Below are 17,031 nucleotides of genomic sequence, written 5' to 3'. Positions count from 1 at the left end.
ATTGCAGTCAGTGTCTCACCTTGTTTACTCTGTAGAATTAAAATTATGCTGTAGAGCACAGAGTTGTTCTCAACAGATGACTCAAAAAAAAAAGAAATAGAAAAAGGCAGGCAGGCCAAGGACCTGTGGCTTCATTTGAGCTACCTTCATATTGCAGTTGCCTGGCATGGAGCTTCCCATTAAATGCATGTGTTCTTCTACTCTGTTTTCCTGTGCCATGTGTGTGCATCTCCCTTTCACTACTTTCTGCTCAGTTTCCAGTGTTGTTCTGCTTTTTGACAGCTGTCTTCCTCTCTTCCCAAGGCTGGATTTCTCCTAGGCTTTAAAACCTCTTCTTTAAGTGCTTTTAAGTTTCTTTAAGCACTTTGTGCTGTCCATTGGTGCTGTCCTGGGCTGGAAGCTCCTGCCCACGTGTTGGTGACTGAGGAATCATCAGTGGGGAGCAGCCAGGCTTCCTCCAGTGAGCTCTGCATGGGCTCTCTCTGATCTCTCTCTGCTTCAGCCTCCTTGGCAGTGGTGTTCTCACTTCCCCTTGTCTGATCCGTGCTTTTCCTGAAGCTTTTTATTTTTCACAATGGGTGCACTCCGACAACAACTTGACTGCTGAATGTCAGCAGGGGTTTCCTGTTTGTGAATGACTCCTTAATTCCTTTTTGCAGTGCTCAGACAGTACCAGTCAGCCATGGCTCTTCCTCTTCCCTTTGTACAAATATGCTGATTTTCCTCCTGTCGAAACAAGCTCATTCCAGAAGAATTTTTCACTACACTTCATGGCTATTTCTGATATCTACATTTCAGATTCCTTAAGTTTTATTTACTCAATCCAGCATAGTGCAGAAAATCCTTTGACATTAAAACTGTCAGAATTTTTATGTCCCTGTGTTGGATCAGTAAGAGCAAATAGGGCAGGGGCAGAGTCTGGTGAGGTAGGTGATGGTTTGGAGCCAGGGTTTGGTGCACTCAGGGCAGCTCTGGGCTCCAGGAGGCTCTGCAGCCCTGTGCACTCTTGGATCTCCCTGAAAATCCTGGAGAGTCATTGCCCTGTGGATGTCTTGCACTACTGAAACACCTTTTTTTTTGAGAGTTTTGTAAAAGAACATGGTAGCAATGCTGTATGGTTACAATATGGTTCAGTTTCACTAGTTTTAGATTGCTGTCAGCAGCATAAAATTTGCATATATTCCTGCACAAAAGCAGACTGAAGAGAGATGTCGTTATAAGTCCTCTGCACAGGTATTGTGTTGCTTACAAAGTACTTAGAAAATTGTGGGGTGTCATTACATTCACTTAAGAGATTTTTCTGCCAGCTGCTTTTGCTAATTTCCTTGTGCTTAGCTGGCTGTCAGGGCAAAGGAGGGTGAAATATTGATGGCAAAGGAAAGAAAGGTGGTGCTGTGATGCTCTCTAGATGATGTGTCCTTGCTGAATCAGATATTAAACAAATATCAATTAGCTGTGTTTTGATAATGCCATTTGACAGTTCATGTAGTTGAGTATCAAACTGTTGTCTTTTTGATCTAGAACCACTGTTTGCTTTTTTAAATTGAAGTTTTGTTTAAAAAAAAAAAAAAAAAAAGAGAAAGTTAGGATTGAACTTCAGGGTTTTTCTTTAGCTGAGTGCATTCCAGTTTTCTGCACCTCTAGGGCAGCTGGTGGTGGCAGGGAATGTTTTTGGACACAGGAATTCCACTGTCTCTGCTGTTAGGCTGGCCCCAGCATGGCTGTTAGAGGGATCTGGGAGTTAATATGGGCCAGGGACTATTTCCAGGAAGCACTTTGAAAGCAGCCACCCCAGTTTTAAATTTTAGTCCCATTAATGTTCTGTGACAGCTGACCTCAGCATTAGGAAGAGTTTTGGGGTATGTCTCATTGGATTGTACAGTACACTCTCCCTGCTCAGGACCTAGTGCTAAATATAGCACTGTGCTGTGCTATTGCACTGCAAACTTCTGTTCACCAGACTGCTTGAATTTCTTTTATTTCAGGGGGCAATAGAACTTGTGTTCTGCAGCTTTTCGCCTCCAGAATTACTCTGATGCTTAATTTTTAGCATACAACTTTGTGTGTCAGCTTTGAATGTAATTTCCTGCATTTGGCATTTCAAGTCAAATACTTCTTTCTACAGCTATGTGCACTAAAAGCACTTGGCAGTGCTTTTGAGAAGTAAATTTCACGGCAGGATATTTGGAATGAATTTAGAGAAAGCAAGGCCACCAAGTGTACCTGCCACATCCTGTGATGAGCTAGGTAACCTCACTGCCTGCTGTGCTGTGGTACCTCGTGGCTAAAGGCTCTGTTGTTTCTGTGTTTCAGCATCCTTAACTCTCTTCAGCTGAGCCAGCCTGTGCTCCAGTGCAGTCTTTCTGCTGACTTAGTAGCACAGCTCATAAGGAAACTCTGAGCTCCTTCAAATTCAGGCTTTCCATGGCCTTTGCAACTGCTGTGTGGGGAAAAAAGCTGTATTAATTCCCAATACACTGGCAGATGGAATAGAGAAAATTAATTGTTTTCACATTAGTATTATTCCTTGGAAATGAGGTAAGATACTTCCTCCACTATGTCAGGGAGCAAAGGATCAGACTGTTTCCATTGGCTGGAAAAAAATATTCTGTGCCTTGTACAGTAAATGAGTTGTGTGAACAATTGTGTGTGCTGTGGGTGGCCACTAGTGCAGAGTAAACCAGTTGTTCCTGGGACTAGGAAGAGAAGTGTTCCTACAGTCTGGAGGCACACAGAATTCAATCCTTACTCTTTTGAAGTGCTTGGAAGGCAAGGTAGTACAAATCAGCTAAATCCTACTGATGTATTTTTTCAGGTAAATCCTACTGATGTATTTTTTCAGGTAAATCCTACTGATGTATTATCAGGGTTTTTTTGTCTTGACACAGGGAACTGCTGGGGAAGGTATTTTTCAGAGGGATGAAGACAAGTGGTGCAAGTGCTTTATTTAAGAACTTGAGGTTGTCTGTTCACTTCTCCTTGTATTTTCTTTTGAAATGATGTTAATATTTTGTCCTGGAGTTCAAAGCTCGGCTCCCTCTTCTTTCCTATAATGAAATGTTGCTTTGTGCATGCACTCTGTCTTGCCTATATTCTTTAACATATCTGTGCTGTAATACTTGAAACTGCTTCTGTTAGATACTGGAAAATGTTTTTTTCCAGGTGCTAGTCACATTTTCTGGGCTTGTCTTTCAGTTGTAATGTAAGAGGTTTGGTGCATGACTAAAGAATTTTTTGAAACTCCTTACAAAATGTTTTATAACACTAATGTTAATGCCTCATACCTGACAGCATGATGAAATCAAATTATTAAGCATTCAGTGCAGAGAGACCAGAGCAGCTGCTTGCTGGTTACAGTAGTACTGCTTTTAAACTTTCTCCACATCTACAAATTGCCAAGTGCTTATTTTTGCCAGTGTTATTTTTGATTTTTATGCACATCAGAATAGCAAAGTGAACGGTCTCAGTATAAAAACGGTTGCAGGGTTGTATAATCCGTGTGTTTATAGTGTGTGGCTGAATGTATGGAGTGCATTCTGTGTATGAAGAGCTGGGGAGAGGATAGAGGATATTAACTGTGATGAAGTCATGAACCCAGGCGCCCGCTATAGGCATCTGCAAACACTGGTTACCCTGGCAACAAGTGGGAAGAGGTTGGAGAGGAAAGCTGGAGTAGGTTGTTGCATTGAATTGTTGTCAGCTTGTTTCTTCCTCACTAAAGCAGGGAGATGTTGAAAGGTATGATGTCCCTCTTTCTATGTCGTGTACTATTTTATGTGGATTTAAGCAGTCGTTGGGAAAGGGAAGGCTAAAAAAAAAAATCCTTGTAATTGAGCTCGATTGGAGAGGAACTTTTCAGTATCAATAGTGACGTGCATTGCAAATCTGTGCTTTTCTCTGTGTGCTTAATTTGTGTGTGTTGTGTTGTGAGAGTGCTAAATGGGTCTCCAGAGCACAGTACCTGCCCCATCCTCAGCCTGGGGACAAGTGGCTCTTGCATATTATATCTTCAGAATCTGGTTTGATTTTAAACTGGGTTTGTAGAGCTAATGTTCGAAAAGCTGTCAAGCCAGTGCAAGTACTGGGTAATACCAAAAGATTTATTAACTGATATTAAAGCTGAGCTTCTGAGCACCTTCAGAATGTGCTGCACTTAGATTCTGGTGTTCTTGCACTTGTGCAGAATATTGTGGCTCACGAGTTAGTGGAGTCTTCACCTCCCTGGGGAAAGTTTTTATTAGAAGAACTAGGACATTATGTTCAGGGCTTTAGCAGCATCTTCCTCAAAACAAATATTAAAATATTCTCTTCAGAAATCCGTTTTAGACAAATAATGAGGAGATCCAACTGTCTATCTCTTCTTGATTGTCCTTCCTTGTTTTGACCTTTTTGTCTGTAATGAAAAAAGAACAAATATCTATGCAATATATTAAAGTCTAAATTATGATATGTACATCGAAACAACCAATTCTTATTGTTTGCAAGAAGTCTAAAAAATATTTTGTGTATTAACTTTATTTTTAACTTGGTCACTTGAGTGGCATTGTTTCTATTTAAATTTTTAAAAAAATTAAAATTGCACAGTCCTGAAAGAATGAAGTGTATGACCCAGTCAGGGAATAGAATTCTGTGACTGTATTGAACATCTCTGACAGCAAGGAATTGATTAACAGACAGTGGTTCTTGATTTCTATTGTACTGAAATGCACATTCTAATAGAATATTAACAAATATTGTTTCCAGAAGTGCAGTGATAGAAATACACAGCGTGCCAGACTCCTGCCCTTTCATTTCCATTCACTTCTACATTAAAAAATTGTTGTCAGATATTTTATTCAAATTTAAATCTAATTTGACTGCACTGTAAAACTGCATCTTCAGAACTTGAAAAAATACATTCTGGAAGATGGAGATGTATATGAGGATGCTGATTGCTCTTGAGAACATAGACTGATACCAGTTTTGTAGCATCTTCCTAGAATTAGGCTGCTCAAAAGAGCTTTTGTCAGTGGGCCATAATTTAGTTAAAATAAAGTACAGCAAATCAGTTTAAGCAATGATATTTTGTATAATTAAACAAATATTATAATCAGCATAAGAAGTAGAGTTTTGTCATTAAATAATAATGCAAATCAGAGCTCTTATTCTGTATTGTGAACTAACAAGTCCCTAATATAGTTAAGGAGTAGAGTAGATACAAAACTGCTCTCAGTTAGCAGTATAGTTGAGGCTGCAGGATTTGCAGTTTATTTGTATATGGTTTTGTACCTGCTAAGTTAATTACTGGTTTGTATTCTGGGATAATAAGTGAATAAGAAAGATTGTGTTAGTACTTACCCTGGCTGCTTTAGAGGGTGATTCTGGAGAGCTGGAGTTAACAATGAGTTGACTTCTCTGTCTTGTGGAGTAATCTGAAATCATCATCATCATCATTTTCACATTGCTTTTCTTCAGATGCAGTTGCAGTCTTGGCTGGTGTTGTTGCTCAGGGGTCTTGTAGCTGTGTCAGTGGCATGGGATGGGATGGGATAGGAACTGAAATGTCAGTGGCATGGGATGGGAACTGGGATGTCAGTGACATGGGATGGGATGGGAACTGGGATGTCAGTGGCATGGGATGGGATGGGATGTCAGTGGCATGGGATGGGAACTGGGATGTCAGTGGCATGGGATGGGATGTCAGTGGCATGTGATGGGAACTGGGATGTCAGAGGCATGGGATGGGATGGGAACTGGGATGTCAGTGGCATGGGATGGGATGGGATGTCAGTGACATGGGAACTGAGATGTCAGTGGCATGGGAACTGGGATGTCAGTGGCATGGGATGGGAACTGGGATGTCAATGGCATGGGATGGGTGTGCTGGCCTGGAGCTCCTTTGGCAGCATGGGGTTAAATCCCCTGGGAGCTGCTGGCATCCTTCAGCTGTCCTCTGCTTCTTCACAAGGGAAACAATGCTTTGGGATTTTCCTACTCAAGATTCTTACACTTAAGCACTTCCTTCTGCGGTGTTTCTCAGCTGATTTGGTCTATTAATACATGTACAGATGCAAGAATTATTTTCCTATTCCAGTGCTGTATTTTGAAGTATCCAGAGAGAAATATGCAAGAAAGTGCTAAGAATGAGGACTACATTCATCTGCATTAGACTGTTCCATTTTGTGCTTGATAGTGAGTGGAACATCTCAGAACAGGAGCTGCCTGTGAACTGTGCTGTAGTGGATGACCTTTCCTTTTTGGGAGCTATTGGACACTTTCCTACGAGCAATCTCATTTATCCTAAGGCTTATATGAGATTTTAGCTACAAGTCTAGATGATGGGGTTTTTTTTTTACCTATGAAAATTAGTGGATGAAAGAACAGCCTGCTTTCCTGAGCTTTTTTCATACAAGAACCATAGAAATTGTAACTGTATAAAAGTTGCATCTTTCAAACTGCGTAGATCAGACTGTTAAGCTGTGATGTTTTCTGAAACAGTTTCTGCAAGGGGAACTCTTGTACAGGAGAATATTACCATGGTAAATTCCAAGATCTTCTCTATATTGGTGGAGATGGAGAAGTGTTTTCAACACTTGAGGGGGTGGGAGCAGTTTTCCAATGAGGAAAAGTTAAAATATGTATTCCTTTTTAAGACATTGCATGGTCAAAATCCCAAATTAATTTAGAGCATTGACATACAAAGAATTTTAGAGCAAGTGAGACTCTGAATATCCACTGCATGTGCTGGTCCATGATAGATGCCTGTGGAAATATGAGGTGACTCAAATTAGACTAGGCAGCCCTTTGTTTTTAAAGAATCTCTTCATTTTTAAGAGTAAGAGCTTGTTTGTGTGTCCATAGCCTTGAAAGGGCCCTGACAGCTCTCAGTAGTTGACTGAAAATGACTCCTGTTATGTACAACATGCAGCTCAGGGTGGAAGAAAGCTGGTTTAACGTTGCATTAATTGAAAGGCAGGTACAGCTGCTGTGTGATAACAAGACTGTACACACACATGGATGCTGAGTTATAAACATCCAGGTTCTGGACTAGCAAAAGGTGGGAATTTCAGGCTAAGATGTCTAGAGGGGTACAGTGGACATGTCAGTGAAGAGTGGGCATTGGGTGTCACTTGATACTGGTTTCACAAGAAATGGATTTGGCCCTGTTATTCAACATTCACAGTGATGAGTCTCCCTTAGCAGTGAGCTGTGCTCAGTGCAGCAGGTACCTGTGCCTGGGGATCAGAGAGGGACCCATGGATCACAGCTGGCCCTTTGTTAAAGGTGATGGATTTTGCTCTGCATGTGGCAGCTTTTCCTCCCAGCCCTCCCAGCTCCAAAGGAAATGCTCAGCTCTTGTGTTTTTGCAGATATGCAGAGATGACAAAATGCCAGATTCAAATTTTTTTTCCTTGGCTTTTTAAATGACATTTACCTTTTTTTAAGAGTTTGAATTGATGGCACCAAGTATGAAAAAGTTGCTTTTGCCATCTTGACTTGCCAATATTTAATTTCACTCACTCATGTTACGGTTTAGACATAGAGCAAGGGTTAAAAGGATTTTTCTACCTGTTGGTTAGACAGCAAAAGGATTGAGGCTTAGGAGAGAGATCAGGATGTCTCTTAATCTGTGAATTATATTTCATTACTAAAGAGGAAGAAGAGCTTGAAGTGCCTTTGGAGGGGCTTGGATTTCAGCAGCAGGAGTCACGGCTTTGTCAGCAGATGAAAATGGCTACTGTCGCACCATCGCCAGAGCCTGTTTGCTGGCAAGTGGAGCCCGTGCCCAGCACAAATTCGGGACATGTTTGTACCCCAGGTAGGAGCTTCCTGTGCTTCAGAGAATTCTGAAATGGGGTGAGCTGGGAGTCTGTAGGCACTGGTTGGTTGGACAGTTGGGATTGATATTCCTCACTTTCTCTGCCTGCCTTCCAGTCAAGTATTCCCGAGTTTAGTTGTGTTCCTGCAGTGCCTGAGCTTCCTGGGCAGGAGCCCTGTCATCCCTTAGTGGTGATTCTGTTTGCTGCATGTCTGGCATGCTAAATACCATGGCAGCAAAGTCAAATAAAAAACCTCCAGTACCAGCTTTCATGCAATATAGTTTGTGCATCCTTTAAAGCAGAATTTTTCTTTTAATTGAAGTCTTGCATGGGGCAGTATGATAACACTTTGGATTACACTATTGCGATATTTAGCAGAAGGAAATGGTTTTTCACAAAACTGACTCAGTCTGAGTAAACATAAAAACCAGAATTACAGCAGTTTATGTGTTCTATCCCTCCTCTGCCCTCTTCCCAAGAGAAGTAGTTGGTGTTTTAATTGAAAAAAAATGTAAAACCTGGTATTGCAGGCAAGCATAGTCTAGATATTCATGTTTGGGGTATCTTGTTTTTCCTTCTTTGTGAGAGGCAGATTATCCTGTGTCTGATTACTGTCTGGAAGGATTGGCTGCCCATGGAGATGGGTCACTGACCTTGATGGAAAGCCATGCCTCATCTGTTGTGGCAGCTCTTACATTCCTGTGTGCTGTTGAAAACATGCAATTCAATTTTACATCCCTTAGTAGTTTGCTGTACTGCTGCCTGTTTCTCAGGATAGCTTTAGGAAATTGGCATTTTATTTTGCTGTGTGTAAGTGGCCATGTTGGTTCCCAATATCTGCCAGGGACAGATTTGACAATGCTGAATCTGAAAAAATGTATGTGAGCTCCTGTCATTATTACCAGAGTGAGAAAGGCTCTGGTGTTCCCATTTATGTAGCTTCTAAAAAACAATTTTGGCTCCATGTGAAGCAGCATTATTAGTAAGAAATCTCTTTTAACAAATATTCAGCTTTTAACATCAGAGCATTGTCACCTACTGGTTATTGTTGTTTATACATAATTTTGTAATGTGAGGGTGCCTAGGGAAGGGCTGGATCCTTCTTATGAGATGTAATCAATAATCACTCTGAGAAAGTTTGCACTGTAGAGACCCCAAGCTGAGACACTTGGGAAGGATGTGGAAATGCTGCTAACAAGTGTGGGAGCCATGAGCACACCAAGGAGGGGTTTATGGCAGGATTTGAACAGAGTCAGGGGGAAATTCTGACAAGTGTTACCATCATTTTCTCTTAATTGTTGGGGAGTTGCTCTCTCAGTAATTAAAGAGACAATGCTGTGGTGGAAGAAATGAAGACTCCTAAGTAAAGCTGAAGAGGTTTGTTTGTTGCAGAATGGAGAGACAGAGAATGTAAAGATGATTGCATCTGGCACAAGTGGGAAGATGGTGTTTGTAGTAGATGTAGATGGCCAGTGCTACACTACCACTTGTGCTTGGTCAGGTTGAGTTTCTGCCATCCAGTAAGATATTTTTGAATTACTGCTGGTTTCCTGTTGTCATTATACAATGGTTTTTTCTGGTTCTAAGCTTTGGTTATTGCAAGGCTTAAAGAAAGAGCCAGCCTTACGTCTAACAATGAGCTCTTCCCTCTTCTTTGACATCTGAAATCCTAGATAACTTCCTAACATATTTTTTCCTTGCTGTTTCTGTTTAGCCTCCAGTTCCAAGCCTGAACTCAGCTCCAGTTCACAGACTTTGGGAAGTCAGCAGAACAAGACAGATGGCACCCGAGTAAAAACTCGCATTCTGCCCAACATGCCAAAGCTTTTCATACCTTCATCTGTCACCAAATTTCCACCTGAGATCACTGTCACTCCACCCACTCCCACCCTCCTTTCTCCAAAGGGCAGCATTTCAGAAGAGACCAAGCAAAAATTAAAGGTAATAAAAGGGAAACAGTAATTTTTTAGATTATTGTTTTTTATCTTAATTCTCCCCTCAATAAAATACTTGTATGAAAGAAGCAACAGTTCATGTCCCCAGTTCATAACTGGAGGTAGAGAAGTAGTGGCAGGAGGTGCGAGCTGTTACCAGCAGGAGCCAGTTCTTAAGGGACTGGTGAAGTCCTGGCTGTGGGTGAAATCAGAGCTATTCTAGTTCCCATCCCTTTTCTGAGGGATTTGGAAAAAATGACAAAAATGGCTGAGTGACCTAGTGCTGCAGCCATTGCAGTTCTTAGATTAGTGGAAGCTACCAGAACATTAACTGTGGGGAAGCCTACTAGTAAATGTTATGTTGTTTTACATTAGGATGATGACATCTTTTATCAGCACAAGGCAGTTACTGAATGTGAAGGAATAGCAACCAATGGGCTTTTGTCCCTGTGATCATGGGTTTATCCTGACTATTTAGCAATATATTCTCTCTCTCTCTTTTTGGGATCAGTCTGCTATTTTGTCTGCTCAGTCTGCAGCGAATGTAAAGAAGGAGAGCCTTTGTCAGCCAGCTTTGGAAATCTTAGAGACCTCAAGCCAGGAGTCCTCACTGGAAAGTGATACTGATGAAGATGATGACTACATGGACATATGAATGAATTCTGGCCATCATCAACACCAACCACATAACCATTCTTCTTGTTGCCAGCATCTCTGGAAGTTGAAACATCTTCATTGGCATTACTCCATTTAATTGGCATCATTGTGTTCTTCACTTTCATTACCTTTGTTATCACCACAGCCACTTGTATTGCCTTCAGACTCTTCGCCATTCTCCCCACCGTGGTGCTTGACAGAAGGAATGAAATGATTGATTGTTTACCAGGCAGTTGGTTAATCTGGATCACGCTGTCACCAGGAACTTCAGTAAACACAAGGATGTTTTGAGCTGCAATTCATTTCTCTCTACTGTTCCTGCTTCTCCAAACCAGAGCCTTGGGAGTTACTCCTTTCTGTAGTGTTTTCTTCCTTTTAGTTGTCTTGTATTTTCCCTCTCTAGCTAAGTTTTTCTCCCAGTAATTCAGCGACCTGATGTCTGTCTAACCATGCCATGATTAATCCAACAGCTCCTTTTAAGGTGAATGGAGTAGGAAAAATTTGCTGAGCTGGTAGAGATTTTAATTGCATCGAGAAAGTCTGTGGCTTTGTCATAGGGCAAGGAGGGTGAGCTGAGAGTCTGTCAGCTCCTTCACACTGCTGGGTGCTTTGCTGGAATTTGACTCTTTCAAACAGACAAAAGAACCAGCTTTTCCAGGCAGACAGAGAGGGTGGTCTCCTGTTTGTGCTCATTTCACCAATGTATGAGGTCCAGCCAAATTTATCTACCTGAATGTTGGCTTAAAGAACTGATCTTTCCAGAATTGTCTTACAGTCCTTTCTCTTCTAATGCCTTGGACAAGCATTTTGAATTGGGGGCTAGATGATATTTTTATGGTGGTATTGAAAAAAAATCTTGAAAGATTTCAGTACCATTTCAGTAATGTCTGTTTTTTACAGAATGACACGAAAAGGTGTTTTTTATCTATCTGCAGAGGGACTGCTCACAGTTATTTATATGAGAAAATAATGGTAACAAAAATCCTTTTTTTTTTTTTCTACTGAATGTTAACTTTGTAAAATAATGAATGCAAACCATGCAAAAAAAAAAATACGTCACACACTATATATACACCCGCGTGCGCCCACACACATATATATATGTGTATGTACATATATATATATGTCTGTATATGAAAACAGAAAATGCATACAGCTTGCAATGTTGGATTTCTTTGTGTTTGGGGGGTTGGTTTTCTGTAAAATGCAGAGCTTTGTATAAACTTTTGGGTTTCTTTTCTAATAAAGTTGAAATGCAGTGTTGTCTCTGTTTGTTTGAGAGGGCACAAGGTGCTGTGGTTCTGGAAAGAGCACTGCTCCTCTTTCCTTTTATTTTCCTGGTCATAAAAAAGGGGTTGGGGGGACTTGATGGGAGCCCCTTTATTTTCTGAGGACTGCCAGAGCTCTTGGGGTGGGTTTGGTGTGTGTAACCCAGAACCCAGTGTTGCCAAAGTTGCCTGCAGTGGGTTCAGTTCCCCACTGAGAATTCTTTTTCACCCAACTTGGTGTCTTTGAAAGCTGATGAGCAACATAAGGGAGGAGACACCACATGGGGAACAGGATTACACAGAATATTTGTTTGTACAGATTTGCACTTGGTCCATTATTACAGTGATTGATCTCATTGCTAAGAATCATAAATGGACTGGGGATAAAAAGAAACTGCAGCAAACTTTGTATTGCAAGGTTGTTCTCAAGTTCTGGGAGTTTTGTTTTGAAGAAAATGTGTTTTACAAGGAAGTGAGCATATCCATTTTGGTTGTGTTAGCAGCTGTTTGTGTAACTTGTTCACTTACTACAAGTGATAGGTGAGGTGGGTGCAGTTGATGTAGAAAGGATGAGGCAGCTGATGGTAAAAGCAAAGAAGTGTTTTCAATAGTAAAATGTTTTCAGTGTTTCCTCTGATCTGCTGTAGGTTATTGTGAATGCAGTGTGCAGCATACTGTGTGGTCACTGACAGGTAAAAGGCTGAGGAAGGTGCAGGTAAGCAGGGTAGGCTGATGTTCAGCTTTTTTAGAAGAAAGCACAGAATGAAATAAATCATTTCATTTGTGAGAAATTGAGAGGGGAGGGTGTAGTTCTGAAAGGGGCTTTTTCACCCAAATGGAACACACAGACTGTTTGGCTAATGTGTATTCTTATAAAGATCACATTTAAATTTTTAGATACACACTTTAGATTGGGTTTGATGTATAAAGCATTTGATTTTCTCATTGAATGTGATCACTGGATATTGTTGGTTTTCCTTTATTATTCTTAAGGATTCCTTGGCATTAGGATTTCTGGATTTTTTTTCCAGACTTCCTAAAATGCTGGTCTTGAGCTGTCTTTTGAATTCTAGTCCTGCTTTTTGAGAAGGATTTAAAATTTTGCTGGTTTAGAAAAGCTAGAACAGTAAGGTAACTGTTCCTGCCAGCAACAAGAGCTGCATTTGCTGATCTGCTCTAAACTCATTTAAACCTTCAAACTACTCAACTGTACAACTTATTTAGTCCAGTACTGAATTCTCTTACCTGGTTTCTCTTTTTTTTTTTTTTTAAATCTATGATATTTTTTTATTCCCTTTATGCTCTTGAGTAGCTCAAGGACTTTTTCTCAAGCTCAAGAAATTACTGAGACTGAACTATACAGGCCACCTCCCTCCAGTCCTGCCCTTCTGCTGTTGACTAAATACCATGGGTTCTCAGCTGTGAGCCTTCTTCCACCAGGGTGTTACTGCTGCACTGAAGGAGCCTTTCTTCATCCCCATGTGTGAAATCTCCTCTCTGTAAGTACAGCTGATGTAGTTCTTCAGTTGAAGGAGCCACATTCTGCAGTGAGGAGGGTGCCAAGGTCCCTGGATGCTCAGAGATAAGGATTTTTATCTGAAGAACCATCCCTAAAGGTACTCGGAGCAAGAACTTCAAATCCTGACAAACAGAGGTATTCACTTAGTAACACATCTCGTGAAGCTTGGCCATGTCATCCTGTGGAATTATCCAGAAAAAGTGTTGTAGCAAAACTGCAGTTAGCCATGACTTGAAGTTGATTCTTTTGTTTTGGTCTAATCCTTGTGGTAAGAGCTTGAAATTCAAACTTAGGCAAGATCCAGCTCACCAAGCTGCAGATGAAATGTAAACACTACATCTGCATTCAGGGTTTGCTGGGTAACCACTGCTTCTGGAATCTCTGCTCCCAGGTGTCTCTGCTGTGCCACACAAATAAATGGCAGCTGCTGGAGCATGTTGGTTTTGGTTTAAAAAAAAGGTGAGGTCTGTGACCAAGTGGGGTGAGACTTTCTCCCTTTTTTTTTTTTCTTTTCCCTTGACAGTAATTGATTAAGAACCAAATCCTTTTTGGCTACTGAAAAGCCAGACTGTTAAGACTTTCAGGCAAATAGAAAAACCATTTTTGTTCCAAAGGAGATGGAAAAAGGAATTATTTTGAATTGGCTGTGGAGGATAATCTGTGGAGAGTTGATATCCTTTCTGTGCTGTTACTGGGCACTGTCTTTGCACACAGATGTTTTTCACTATTAAGGTGGAAGTATTTTTAAGATATATAGTACTGGGGTTTGGCTGTTTGCAATTTCATTTCCTGGCACAGGGATTATATAATCCGTGTGTAGTTAAGACCATTGAGAATTCATCTCTCTCAGGCAAGAGCTAGTGTTTTACTAAGAATTAATTTTGTTGAGCACAGCTGTCATTAGTGGCTTCTGCCCACTGTCTGACAAATGCTGTAGCATTTTTTTCAAAAGCTAATAATGTTTCCTTCCACAACCAAAATAGCAGATCAAGGAAGATACCAAGTACCTCCTTAATTTTATTACATGCTAGGGTTTGTCAGTTGTTGTCTCTTGTTTTTTTTTTTTTTTCTTAATTGGAGTGAGATTTCTCATGAATAATGAAATTAATGTCTTTTGCAGCCAAAATAAACACCATATGGTCAGGGAGAAAGGGACCAGGAAAAGATGAGGAAGGCACAACAGCAACTGAAGCTGATAGGAGACAAAATGGTCTGAAGGAAACAGAGAGGCCAGGTGAGAACAGACAAAGTCTTACCACTGAGGGTGGGATGGCAGCACTGCAAAAAGCACAGCATTGAACTGGGAATTCCAGCGAGGGTGAAGCATCTGTGGTGTAGCCTGTGTGTACAGTTACACACTGAGTACAGCTCAGTTCTGCTCCTGCAGGTGCTTCCATTTTAGGGCCCTGGGTGACAGGTAAATGAGTTGAGATGCACATGAAAAAAAAAAAGCAAAGGAAAAGCACAGCAGACATAAATTCTGTGGCCTCTTAGTCATGGAAAGCTGGGAGGAGGAGGCTTTGCTCTTGCATTTGAAGATGATGGTAAGAGGTTGAATGTAGGCTGAGTGTTAATTGCCATGTTTCCCTTCCAGTTAATGACCAGGGATCCACTCATGCTAAATTGTGATGTTGTTTATGGGTTTTAGAGTAACCTCAGGGTTAGGTAACCACAGGCTGAAGTAGCCCAAGTTATGCCTTTGTGGGACTCAGCTGTCCTTGCAGGGCATGGTGGAACAGGTAGGATTGCAGAGGGCAAACATCTGGGTTTGTTGGCTCCTGGAGGATGATTTACCTTCACTCAAATGGCTCTTTCACATTAATGCCTGTGGAATCCCAGGTAATCAGCAGAGATAAAAGGTGCATCTCCCTGGGTAGACATATTCTTCCTGCTGCTGTTGGTTTAATGCATCTGTGATGATGACACCCATCAGCAAGTGCTTGTTCAGCCAACTCCAGAGCCTCTGCTCCAGCTCTCAGAGCTGCCTTTGGGCTCAGTGGCCTCAGCAGGAGCTTTGTGCCGGTGTCTGCTGGCTGGGGGTGCCCGGGGCTGTCCCACTCCCCTGGCAGCCACACTGCCTGCTCCAGGAGCACTAGAGGGGGCCCTAGGACAGAGGAGGGAAGGGAGGGGAAAAAGGGGAGGGAGAGCAACCCCCACCCTAAATGGATGTCCAGGATTTATCTTGAAACTGCTGAGACTTGCAGTGCATTGCTGGTTTTGAGTTCTAAGGGCTTTCTGCTACTGTACCATATGTCCTTTGCATAATGTATGGTCTGACTGGAGGCAGAGGGAATGAGAATCCTCATGGGCTGTTACAGGATTGTGTCTCTGGCCATGGTAACAAAAACAAGAGCTTGCTTTGTCACCATTAATATTGATACTTGGTTGGAAAACAGATCCACTATATACTTGCTTTACACACAAAATCTGCCCCATGACTGTTTTTCCCTTTTTTTTCTCCTTAATTCCCCCATAGGAAGCCCCCTGGGTGTTTCCATTTTCATGATGTGCAGCACTGGGGTGTCTTGGGTATCTCCTGACAGTCAGTCTTGTGTGAAAGGGCTCAAATTGTGTTCAGCTTCATCAGTGTGAACCCCAATTAATGCCCTGGCTCATGGCAGTGGCATGGGACTCGTGCTGGCATAACTGAGCCAGTGACAAACACACAACTCAAGGTAGTTCTGTTCAAGTCAAGTTCTAATCAGGGATAAAAATGTGCATGAGAGGGAAAGAAAAACACAGTGTTCAAGCCTGGATAAAATCTTGTAAGCCAGTCTCTGTTATCTGGAGCAGCCCCGAGGTGAGATCAGGTCCTGCAGCCATCTGGCAGCTCGGGAAGGGGAGCAGGGATGTGGAGCTGAGGCCATGCACTGACTGCAGAATCAGAAAAACCAAATCACTTCTCCCAAGGGGAAAAGTAAAATCACACTTCTGCCTGCGTGTAAGATTTATCTGCGCAATTAAATGGTTGTGTCTGTAGCTGGTAGAAAAACATTCCTTTATATAATCCCAGTGGGAGGAGCACTCTGCAATGTCTCTCTAAGTGCATTGTCTTACTGAAGGAAACTGCCTATGTAAAGCCAAGTCAACATATATGGTAAAAAGTAGTCTTTGCTCTCAGATTAGACATAGATATCCCCCTCTCAAGTTTTATTTCTCAGCCTATTTTTTTCTCCCCCATCTCTTTCAGAGGCCTTGCAGACAACAGTGAATTCCAGTATAAATGGAATATAAACCAAGTTCATATATGGTATAAGCATATGAGAACCACATTGGAATGGTATTAATTTAATTTTAGCTGAGAGATAGAATAACTATAATACCAGGGCAAAGGTATTTCAGGAACAGTGCTTCCTGTGAGAATGCTGAATTATTACATATATCCACAGTTAGCCTAAGAACCTGCCTCTATATTCACATTCCTTTCATTTTTGTTCCTCTGAGGTGTCTGACAGATACAGAGGGCTGTGCACAAGGAATAATCTGCAACTCAGTTTTTTATTTGCAATATACATTGCATGAACTATGATCTAATATAGCACTGAACACATACTGTTCAGTAATAATTAGTAAAGAATGTTATATGAGCAGAAAAGCTTCATACTCAGAAGAGTTCTTTGATTCCTTGTAATTTAAGTCACACCAGAGATTTCATTTCCTTAAATTACACCCTAATGTGTATGAAGAGTTACATTAAATTACACCCTAATGTGTATGAAGAGTTACATTTTCTCTTCTAAATGCATGGATATATATAAAATGCAGCTCTTTCAGTAAGATTGCAGTGATAATTTTCTCCTTAAAAGATGGCACTAGATGCTCAAAGAATTGCTTAACTTGTTAATTGAGCCAGC

The 17,031-nt window shown here is 41.3% G+C and overlaps 1 protein-coding gene across 4 annotated transcripts in view; it reads left to right on the top strand.

Annotated features, from left to right (window-relative positions):
* The window catches only part of CABIN1 (calcineurin binding protein 1), a 105,390-nt gene extending 93,734 nt beyond the window's left edge, over positions 1-11,656 (top strand). For 3 of the 4 annotated variants that reach the window (XM_058851593.1, XM_058851590.1, XM_058851592.1), the window contains exons 36-38: positions 7,634-7,798; positions 9,514-9,740; positions 10,245-11,656. In XM_058851593.1, coding sequence (XP_058707576.1) covers positions 7,634-7,798; positions 9,514-9,740; positions 10,245-10,388 — 536 coding nt within the window. In that variant the 3' untranslated portion in view covers positions 10,389-11,656. The remainder of the gene's footprint in view (positions 1-7,633; positions 7,799-9,513; positions 9,741-10,244) is intronic. The other variant, XM_058851594.1, reaches the window with a different exon arrangement.
* Positions 11,657-17,031: the final 5,375 nt, after the last annotated feature.

The sequence above is a fragment of the Poecile atricapillus genome, chromosome 16 (genome assembly GCF_030490865.1).
Source record: "Poecile atricapillus isolate bPoeAtr1 chromosome 16, bPoeAtr1.hap1, whole genome shotgun sequence".
Classification (NCBI taxonomy): Eukaryota; Metazoa; Chordata; class Aves; order Passeriformes; family Paridae; genus Poecile; species Poecile atricapillus.
The sequence above is the reverse complement of the archived record's forward strand: the minus strand, read 5'-3'. Positions and strand labels throughout refer to the sequence as shown.